This window comes from Tarenaya hassleriana, unplaced genomic scaffold (genome assembly GCF_000463585.1).
Source record: "Tarenaya hassleriana unplaced genomic scaffold, ASM46358v1 Cleome33, whole genome shotgun sequence".
Classification (NCBI taxonomy): Eukaryota; Viridiplantae; Streptophyta; class Magnoliopsida; order Brassicales; family Cleomaceae; genus Tarenaya; species Tarenaya hassleriana.
Window position 1 is genome coordinate 221,528 of NW_010966459.1, and position 10,697 is coordinate 232,224.

The following is a 10,697-nucleotide window of genomic DNA, read 5'->3' on the forward strand; positions in this document are numbered from 1 at the left end:
CAGAGAAAACCGAGTAAGAACCGAATATTTAACAGATTTTGCCAGACAGTAAATTAAAATTCATAAAATCAATTACTTTTTAAGAATTTTCCGAAATCGTATACTAACGTTGCGGTAAAACGACGTCGGTTCTGCCATTGTTAGGACGTGACCTAACAAAAACGGATCCAAATTTGGACAGTTTAATCGGTTAAAAAAGATCGTCGTTCCGTTCCAAATTTAAACCTTACATTTGGACAATTAACGTATAATCCAAAACATATGGTTGATTTCTGAATCCGTAATTAATCTGAACATTGGTCAAAGATATTTGGTTACAAAAAATTCAGAGGGAAACCGATATACGGTCGGAATAAGAACTGAATATTTAACAGATTTTGCCGGACAGAAAATAAAATTCATAAAATCAATTAGTTTTTAAAAAATTTCCGAAATCGTGTGTTGCGGTAAAACGACGTCGGTTCTGCCATTGTTAGCACGTGGGGCCCAACAGCATTAGTGTTTGTCACACGTGTGTTGATGCCGATCTTCGAAAGCTAAACAAATATTATTCCGTAAATAAAAAGCCCCACATTGACATTAATGTACAAATTCCCGATTTTATTAATCTTTCCAATTTTCATCTCCTGTTTCTTTTTTTTTTTCCATCAGTGACAAAAATAGGGGAAATATGTAAAAGATTACAGTAACTTATACGTGTTTTGTATGCGATTAAGGAGATTCATAATGAGGGGAAAAGAATCACGACCGGGAAACGGACTCGACCAGTTCCCCGATACGTTTGAGGAGCTCCGGCGAGAGCTTCTTCGTCGGTTTCCGCTCCTTCTCCGGTCGGGAATCGAAGCATAAAGCATCGGAAACTTCCTCCGAGCTCCATCCGCCTCTCCGGAGTGACTCCGAGAACCGACCAGCTTTCAGAAGCAGAGCATCGAGCACCGCTCTGTTGTCCAAAATTACCATTTCGCCCTCCAAGAACCCCGACGACGACACGTTGATGACGTCATTTATGTCGGACTCGCTCCATCCGCCTTCTCTCAGCACCGACCCGATCCGATTGACGTACTCCTCCACCCATTTCGGAATCTCGGATCTGGGCAGGTCCGAGTACCAGTCCGGCGACGATGAATGTGACGACGACAGCGAACACGCCGAGTTTCTCCGGCGGCGATCCATCGCCGCGTCACTCCAGAACTCGACCCATCTCGTAGCACCCGACAAGTTTGCCCGACCCGAATCCGAGCTACTCCGGGAAAAATCCGAGGATGATCCGGCGGATTTCTCGCTCATCGGACGGATGATCCCCGGGCTCAACTCGGAGCACCGGAACACAGACTTACGCTCAAAGAAATCGGATAGATCCGAGCCGCAGCAGAAAATCCGGGTCTCGTCGACGAAGAAAACCGGGTTACCCGCCAAAGACGGGTTACAAGGGATGTAACAATGACCGAAAATTGGGATCATAAGAGGAGCTCTTCTCAGCGAATTTCTTGCGACCCGCAACGCCTTCTCCGGGTTGGCGGGTCTCGAGCCCCAGGACTTGCACCAAAGGGTGTTTCTCGCGATCTGGAAGGACACGGCGGCGATGGGGAGATCGACCATGGCGCGGAGGTGGAGGCGCGCTCGGGGAGACCACCAATCTGGAAATCCTGCGGCAGAGGGAACGCCGGCGGAGAGAATGGCGCGGAGGTCCGGCGGAAACGTGAACCCAAACTCGGCCTCGGCCCGAGCGAACTCGGCATCGGACAAACCCGGTTGCACTTGGATACCCGAACTCCTCAAGTGGGCGATTACTTTGTTGGCTAAAGTGGAAAAAGAGGTGAGACTATTCCTCACCGGAGGAGTTGACGGTGCGGCGGCGCGGGCTGAGAGACGGCGGAGGGCGGCTGCGTGGGCCGGGCTCAGACTGGCCATCCTCCGATCCACGTCGACCATTTTCGCACCGAAAACTGATGTGAAAATATAGTGGCTTTTGAGTTATGGGGTTTGAGATCTGTGTGATGGCGAAGTGAAAAAGATGACCGGAAAATCGGAAAGGAAAGAAGCGCAGAATCTAGAGAGAGAGAGTGAGGGACCAAAGAGGAACTAAACTTCCTTTATTTATAGCTGCTTCGTGAGGGCCGTCTTTTTCTCATGCGTTTCTTTTTTTAAATAATCTTTTCCACTTTTCTTTGTTCTACTTAAGCACGAAATATATAATATTTAAATACAAACCGAATTAAAAATATGCATGCGTTGATTATTTTCGAAAATGATTAGACAGAATGGTGAACGGAAAAAAAACAAAACAAAAACAATATATGAGATAGTGCGAAGACATAACATATCCAAAAAAAACAGTATTGATAAAACTTCTTCTTTTTTTATAAAAAAATTCAACTATTTTATATATAAAATAAACTTTTGTAAACAAACGAAATATTTCTCCCCATGTATATTGTGTAAGTTGACTTCATGAATTATGGAAGTGTAAAAGGGTAGGTCTTATATATAAGGGAATCCAGATAGAGATATATATATATATACATTTTAGAATTTAACATCTTACTTAGTGTTATACTTTTCGATAACTTATTTAAATATTGTTAATGTATTTTCGATAACTTATTTAAATATACTTTGTCCATTTATGTATGGAGTTTCGCTTAGAGTTGTCTCTATTCTGTAAATATTTCTATTCTGTAAATATTAAGACTTTTGTTTTTTCCTTAGGTATTAATTCAATCACATTACATCAAAAAAAAAAATATAATCCTTTTATTCCAACAAAAATCTACACCATAGAAAATGCCTTAGGTGCTAATCAAATCAGATACCTTTCGAATCGCTCACTTCGTGACTGTTAATAACGGCTCTTATCTCTTCTAAGCACAAAGGGACCCACTGCAAATCATTGTCTAGATTTCCACCCCGGCTTGTCATTTTGCTAATACAATGTATAGTAAATTACATGATTTTTTTTTTATAAAAAAAAATTATCTTTGATTTATGGAATTCTTTGGAACATTTACTAACACACATCATATAATATAGGTTTTGTCGCTAGTTTTTTTCCCATTGATTGTCATGTCATGTCTATAAAAGAAAATATAAGTAATTGGACATAAAAGCCACGCTTGATCGAGATTTGTCCCGTCTGAGGAGAGCATGATAGATAATTAAGAATGGTTTATCAGGGACATAATTGTCTTTCCGCACTGTTTAATCACTCGCCCTTTTCCTTGCCTTTGTGGTCGCATTGCCAATTGATTGTATATTTTCTTTGGATTCATCAAATTTAATATCAGTTCGATTTTTTTCTTCGTATATTTTTAGCTTTTTATTTTATTTACATAAATATTTTTTTTAGGTATCTTCCAAATTTTACCTTTTTTGTCGGCTATTTAGACTTTATTTTATTTTTATTTTTGTTCGAGTTTAATGAGACCGTTGAAGCATACAATCTTTGGGGGCCGCAGTTAAAAAAAAAAAACCCGTCACGCGTCTCGGTGGACTCACATCACATGCGATCATACTCGTGGACGCATCTAAATTTACATATATGATTAATTTAATTTGTTTTAGATAGTGAATTAAACAAAGTTTACTATGTCTCCTGTTCGTTATACCATTGTCTAAGCGGACGGAATGATCGAATCCTATGTATTATGGATATATCAAGTATTTTTGGCCCTATATAATGCATATAGAACATCTAATTCTTACGATTTTACATAGAAAATACATTAAAATTAAATTTAAATTTTTTATAAATATCTAAAAATACTTTTATTAAGTATGGTATAAAAATTGATATAAATAATTATATTCTAAAGTAATATAAATGAACAAAAATGATATAAAGAATTTGATCAAAATGTATAAATTTAAAAAAATAAATAAAAAGATTAATTAAATCTTTTATATTTAAACTTCCCATAAAATCATATCACATTTTTTAGATTTAGTTAATTCTTTAATTCTTTTTCTTAAATATTCGATACTGAGATTCTTTCAATATGAGAAGATATAATCGAATAAGTAATTATAATTTAAAAAAAACCCAATAAAATTAGAACTAAAAAACATTAAGTCATTTTAATTTATATTTACATGTAGAAGATGGAAAGAGAAAATGATTTCTGCAAAACATAATAGTTTGATAGATTTTATTATTTATTTTTAGATTTATATACAAAATTAAGATAATATGCTCACAAGTTCAATAAAACATAACAAAAATGATGGGCATTAAATATATTTGAAATTAAAAATCTCTAAAAACTAAACTATAGATAAAAACAAAATAAACGTTTTAAATTTATAAAAAAAAAATGAAAAATTGAAGGAAGAAACCCCTGAATGTAGGGCCCTCCTGAAGTCCCTGTGCATTTTTATAATTATAACTATACGTACATGTATATGTTTTTATAATCCAATTCATAATTTACATAGTAGTAAATACCTATAAACATACACGCTTCCAAACTCCTTTTTTTTTTTTTTGCAAAGACATAAATCCGGCAACTTCGAGTTGCAATGCAAATTGTCTGTAATTATGTGTTTTGTAATGATAGCTGTTTATATCCGGAAACGTTATAAGTGGTTGCTTAGACTACACGAAAATTTATTTTGCATTCAAGTAAAGATGATTTTATTTGCAACTTGGACGATAATCAACGAATCATGTATTATTATTGACTCATAATAATTTACTTTTCTATGTTTCTGAGAAATTATTTATTGAAAACAATAATATATCCTTTTGAAAGCGACCTTGAAAAATAAGAGGGAAAAAAAGGGTGGTTCTGGTTGCTGCTAGTAAATACACATTTAAAAAAAATCATTTTGATAGTAAATTATATTTTTTTAAAGAAAAATGGGACATATCATCATGATTCGTGAATTTGGGCCGACGGCCCATTTGTTACTTGGTGAATCTCGTTCCTTTATAACTAGCCACCGCCTCCTCCGCCTCCCAAACGTTTTTACCCTCGAAATCCCAACTTTATTACAGGAAAACCAGCCATAGCGCGCGAGGTCCAGGGACCTCAGCACACCCCTTCGCCGGGGGTGGTGCGTCACCCCCACGCGCCGCCGTGTCCGCTCTTGAAGCAGCACTCATGGTCCCCTGATCTCATCCGCGACGAGGCCTGGTCTAAGCGGCGCGACTCCTTCCGCCACCGCCGCCACGGCAAGAGCCTCACCGACGACGACCTCGACGACCTCAACGCCTGCATCGAGCTCGGGTTCGGATTCGGATCGCCTGAAGTATCGGACCCGCGATTGTCCCACACGCTCCCCGCCCTTCCCCTCTACTTCGCCGTCCAGCGAAGCTACAACGACGCCGTTTCCAACAAGTCCACTGCCTCGTCGTCTTCCCTCCCTGACTGCGAGAGCCCCTCGGCTTCACCTCTCCACAGCCCCCACACCATCTTCGAACCCAGTACGTATAATTATATACCTACGCGTGCTCATACGTATGTGAATCTGCGTGTACGGATCTCAATTCTGTGATTATTTTGGTTTTTTAGGCGATAATCCGCAGACGGTGAAGACGAGGCTGAGACAGTGGGCGAGGGTGGTGGCGTGCACCGTTAAGCAATCTTCCCCGAGATGAAATTGACGGCGTTAAAACTCTGTACCGTTATCCATGGCGGGGATAAGAATGATCCTGGCCAGGGATAGGCTTGTAAAAGACGACAAAACAAACAGTCCTGAATTCGATCAACTTTGTAAGATAAAACCTTGTTTTGTTTTGGACCAGAATTGCGAATGTGAACAGAACACAAAGAGTTGATTGGGTTTGAGTTTGTTGATATACAAATCTAACGTGCGGAGCATATTCTGATAATTGTTCCCGTTGACTTCAACGGATGTGATCATAACATTAAAATCCGTTTATATTTTAATATTAATAAGCAAATACAGAATCATGGATTTAACTAATTTAGAATAAATAAGATTTTTTTTTACCCAAATGGGAAGATATCGGGATTTAATTGACCCCTCAGCGTGCTAAGAGCTACCAATTAAATTATTCGGTATTATTTTCCTTTTATGATTGGTTATTATGATGTTTTTAATATTGTTGGATTTCGAAATATATTTTTCCATGAATTCGTCCTTGTTTTATATATTCCTTCTAAAATGCAAATCAGTTATAGAAAATGATAAACTATATATAGAAAATATATCGACGTTTTCAATAGCATATATATCACATGAATCGCATTTTATTACCGTTGCAATTGAGTCGATTACTAATATTTGTGATATTTATAATTTGAATTTGACAGATTCGCGAGTTTGATTAGCTTGGTGCACGGTTACAAAAGTTGATTTGAATTTACAAATAAGATTATAAGCTTAAATTGTAGGATCTACAACAAGTGATTCGCGCATTGTATTAGTGCAATTTAAATGGGATTAAAAATCTTTTTACCGTAATGTTTTTTTGTTTAATTCAAATATCAAGAGTTTAATCATGATAAATTAGATTTTAAACAATTAACCGCTTTCGTATTTTTTTCAACGAAAATTAATAATAACGAATGGGTCCTGTGGCTAACAAAAAATGCGAACAAGAAGACATTATCAACACACATTAAAACTATTTTAGAATTGGGATATAAGTTTATAAAAAAAAAATACAAATGATTTAATTAGTTTGGTATTTATTTTTTTTTTTTTGCCTTCATTTTGCATCCACGGTTTCTTGAACAACAAGGCTTCCCTTTTCTTCAAGCAAAGGATTTTTTCATGGTATTCTAATTCTTGTACGTACAACATTATTCCTTACTTTGTTATTTGTTGTTTGTATATATATAATATGCCAAATTGCTTTTGAAAAAATGTAGGTTTCCTACCTTTAACGCCAACATTTTCGTATATATATATATATATATATATATATATATATATATTTGGCAGTACTATATTTTTTTTAGCAATTTATGCTTAGAAGTCCCCTTTTTTTATATAATTTAAAAGAATGGTATAAAACCATAGTACAGAAAAAAAAATAAAGATACATAAAATCATATGTTTAATTTTACCATTTTATAATTTGTGTCCTACACGTATTATGTATACACATTAGTTATTCAACCCAGGTTTATCGTATCATACCAATGCTTACAAAAAAATGACGATCCAACTTTTCTCGTGAAAGCGATATCTCTCTCTCTATATAATCACATTAAACCAAACATATATATATATATATATATGCACACGAGTCCTTCGTCAGAGGAATATATAAAACATATACATGTACACGTGTGTGTGTGTGTGTGTGTGTGTGTGAGAGAGTATGTTGTATATATACTTGCGTGTAATTATGCATACGTGGCAAAGGGCCGGATGAGAGATTAAGAGAAGAATCAAGATGGGCTATATAAGTTTTATATATTAAATGGGCCTCTTAAAAGGGGGCCCAATGAACCCCAAATATATCATAAGAAAGAAGCCAATACTTTCCCCGTGTGTGATATATCTAACGGGCCTCATTTGAAAAAAAAAATTAAATGGATATATCTCCGAAACTTTTTTTTTCACAAGGTACACGCCTAATTTCGAAATCTCCGGTACATATCATTTGAAATATATATATCTTCCCTAAATTTAAATTTAAAGTTCGAATTCGAGATAGAACAAACGTTTTGCATCCGATTTTAGTAGTTAAATTATCTAAATTTGGGTATATACATACAAACTGATGTTGATATTTCAGTATTCGAAACAATCAATTATCTATCAAAATTGGTCAAATAAATACTATTCATTTTGTCTTTTTTTTTTTTCTATTTTTCTACAATGAAACGTAAGTCTAGGGTTTAATATAAAAATATATATATATAGTACTGTCCAGCACGAAATTCCCACTTAATTGCATGGAAATATTATAAAAGGGCGTACTAGACGTCTTTAATCAAAAGTATTGAAATCATCAAATTTTTTATTAACAAGAAATTTACTAAGCATGAAGACAAAAGAAATTTGGATACATGCATTACTAATACAAGGCAGAGGTTGGTTCGTGAAAGTCAAACGAAAAGGGATATCTTACCAAATTTAGATAACTGTACCAATGGTCTACGAAAAACTTTTGGTAGCTGACTATATTACCATCATTTGATTATTCAATTATATGGGTATATAATATATAAATAATACCAATTAGGAAACATATTTTAACAAGTTACGGATATTGTCAAGTGGCCCGCAACATTGAAAACGTAGCCATGCATATATACGCATGGATGTGCCTACACATTTGGATATTGTGTTCGGATGCGGATCATGTCCTGTGTAGTTGCCATGTTCGACCGTTTCATATGTAGATATATTATGTAGCGTGATCTTGAAAAAAATTACACATATAATTTCAATTCAAATGTACATGTATGACCAATTCGAAGGAACAAAAGTACAGCATATGAACGAAGAATGAAAACATGGACATCGTGCTGCCTACTGTTGTGTGGGGAGATATAGAAACGTGTGTTAAATGTGATAAATAAGGTTACAAAGAAGATAAAAGGAAACTTTCCTTTTCCTCTTATAAAAAATAAATAAAATAATACTTCATCCGTTTTAAAATATTTATAATTTTAAATTATTTTTTATATTTCAAAATATTTGTCATTTTATATTTTTAATATATTTTTTTACAATAGTTTTTAATTTTATCCCTATCAAATTCTACTAAATTATTAATGAGTGACTTTTTTTATAAAATTATTTAAAACAATAATTATTTTGAAACCTACGGAGTATTTGTTAATTTTTTTTATTAAAACTGCTTTAAAAACGGCTAGCATTACTTGTAAAATAACAGAACTTGTTTTTGATTGGATAGATAAATCCAACGTGCTGCAACTGGTGCACGATGGAGAAGAAAAAGAAAGAAAGGGAGGAAAGAAAAGAAAAACTCGTACACGACCAAGTCTTGTCAAAGGCTTCTTTTTTAGATTTCTCAAAGTTTCTAGAAGCCGCTCGCTTTTCCCCCTTTATAAATTCTTGAGGTTTGGCCTGCTCGCGTGGGAGAATACACTACAAAATATAGAGAGATATTTGAGGAGAAAAACGCAGAGAAAAGAGGGAGTTATGAAATTGATTCTTTCTGTAGGAAACAACGAGAGGCGTGTTAAGATTGTTGCGAGCTAATGGAAAAATCCGCGATTCAGCCAAATCGCAGTGTTCCTCGCGCCTTTCTCTGCGGCTTCTACTGCTGGGGTTGGGAGTTCCTCACCTCTCTCTTGCTCTTCAATTATTAGTCTGAGATTATTCGAAATTCCTACTTTTTTTTTGTGATTTTAGTATCTGGGTGTTTGTTGATTCGTCGAATCGATTCTGGGTTTTCACAAAGTTGTGATCTTTTCGTTGAATTGATATTGGGTTAGTGGAAAGTTGTGCTCTTTTTGTTGGTTGGTTTGGTGATCGGGGGGTTTCTGAGGGAAACATACATGGCGGCGGCGGTGCAGCGGTCGGTTCCTGCGCCATTTCTGGTGAAGACGTACCAACTGGTGGATGATCCGACCACCGACGATGTTGTCTCTTGGAACGAAGATGGCTCGGCCTTCGTCGTCTGGAAGACAGCCGACTTTTCTCGCGATTTGCTTCCCCGTTTCTTCAAGCACAACAATTTCTCCAGCTTTGTTCGTCAACTCAACACTTACGTAAGCAACCAAAAAAAAGTTTTTTTTTTAATTTCTCTCTATGTTTTAGTCGTAATTTAGATTCTGATGGTGAAAATCGGGAATCTCTTGCTAGGGGTTCCGGAAGGTTGTTCCTGATAAATGGGAGTTCGCCAACGAGAATTTCCGGCGAGGGCAGAAGGAGCTTCTCTCTGAGATCCGTCGCCGAAAGCCGGCGGCTCCTATGAGTTCCACCGCCGTGAATTCTGCAGGAGCCGGCGCGGGGCTATCTTCGCAATCGAACTCCGGCGACGAACTGGGTTCAACGTCGACTTCGTTCCCCGATCCGAATAACCCCGCCTCTGTAACGACACAATTCGCTGAACTTTCTGGCGAAAACGAGAAGCTCCGGCGAAGCAACGAGATTCTGAGCTCGGAGCTCGCGTCGGCGAAGAAGCAGTGCGAGGAGTTGGTGGCGTTCTTGTCGGAGTTTCTGAAAGTGGGGAGGGACCAGATCGATCAGATCATACAGCGGAGAAGCATCGGGATTGTTGCCGGCGATGGATTCGACGGTGGTCGTGGCGTCGGCAATGAAGATGAAGAAAAAGTCAGCGACAATGGCGAGGGTTTAGGTGGTGATGTGAAAATATTCGGGGTTCGTTTGAAATGTGAGAAGAAAAAGAGGGCCCGTGACGAAAGCATCCGGGGTCCTGCACGCGCGTTGAAAATTCACGCGCCGATGTTGAAGAGTAATCGAGTTTGTAACTAAGCTGACTGACCAATCGTCAGTCGACACGTAGCCCAGGTAACGACATTCGATCCGGTGCATGGTAAGCGAAATGCGCGCGCGTACAGAAAATGTTTCTCCGCTTGCGGGTGAAAAGTCCTTTGGACGACTGGCCGAGGGCTAAGATTAGATTTCGTAAAATGTAATTAATGTAATAAGATTGGGTGGAATTTGGATTAGGTGAGAGGACAAATCAAAGTTTCTTGCCAAAGCTAAAGTTTGGAGATTAAAGCAAAGATGGGTCTCTGAGCTTTTGTCGTGTAGGATCCGAAATGATACTGTAATACTTCCTA

The 10,697-nt window shown here is 37.2% G+C and overlaps 3 protein-coding genes across 3 annotated transcripts; 2 read left to right on the forward strand and 1 right to left on the reverse strand.

The window, feature by feature from the left end:
* Positions 1 to 566: 566 nt before the first annotated feature.
* On the reverse strand, positions 567 to 2,168 carry LOC104821255. Its single transcript, XM_010552062.2, has one exon. The coding sequence runs from the start codon at positions 1,930 to 1,932 to the stop codon at positions 742 to 744; it is 1,191 nt and encodes a 396-aa protein (XP_010550364.1). The 5' UTR covers positions 1,933 to 2,168; the 3' UTR covers positions 567 to 741.
* Positions 2,169 to 4,515: 2,347 nt separating this feature from the next.
* Positions 4,516 to 5,830, forward strand: LOC104821552. Its single transcript, XM_010552472.1, has 3 exons — positions 4,516 to 4,524; positions 4,936 to 5,422; positions 5,511 to 5,830. Exons 1-3 carry the CDS (start codon positions 4,516 to 4,518, stop codon positions 5,594 to 5,596), a joined length of 582 nt encoding a protein of 193 aa, XP_010550774.1. The 3' UTR covers positions 5,597 to 5,830.
* Positions 5,831 to 9,010: 3,180 nt separating this feature from the next.
* On the forward strand, positions 9,011 to 10,592 carry LOC104821256 (heat shock factor protein HSF24-like). The gene is made up of 2 exons (XM_019203443.1): positions 9,011 to 9,659; positions 9,754 to 10,592. The coding sequence occupies exons 1-2, from the start codon at positions 9,447 to 9,449 to the stop codon at positions 10,384 to 10,386; spliced, it is 846 nt and encodes a 281-aa protein (XP_019058988.1). The 5' UTR covers positions 9,011 to 9,446; the 3' UTR covers positions 10,387 to 10,592.
* The last annotated feature ends 105 nt before the right edge of the window (positions 10,593 to 10,697 follow it).

What these genes read in the sequence shown, in the direction of transcription:
- LOC104821255 (XM_010552062.2), bottom strand. Translation starts at nt 1,932, where the DNA reads ATGGTCGACGTGGATCGGAGGATGGCCAGTCTGAGCCCGGCCCACGCA.
- LOC104821552 (XM_010552472.1), top strand. An exon ending in CCACACCATCTTCGAACCCA is followed by an intron (nt 5,423 to 5,510) that starts GTACGTATAATT and finishes TTGGTTTTTTAG; the next exon opens with GCGATAATCCGCAGACGGTG.
- LOC104821256 (XM_019203443.1), top strand. Translation starts at nt 9,447, where the DNA reads ATGGCGGCGGCGGTGCAGCGGTCGGTTCCTGCGCCATTTCTGGTGAAG. An exon ending in TTCGTCAACTCAACACTTAC is followed by an intron (nt 9,660 to 9,753) that starts GTAAGCAACCAA and finishes ATCTCTTGCTAG; the next exon opens with GGGTTCCGGAAGGTTGTTCC.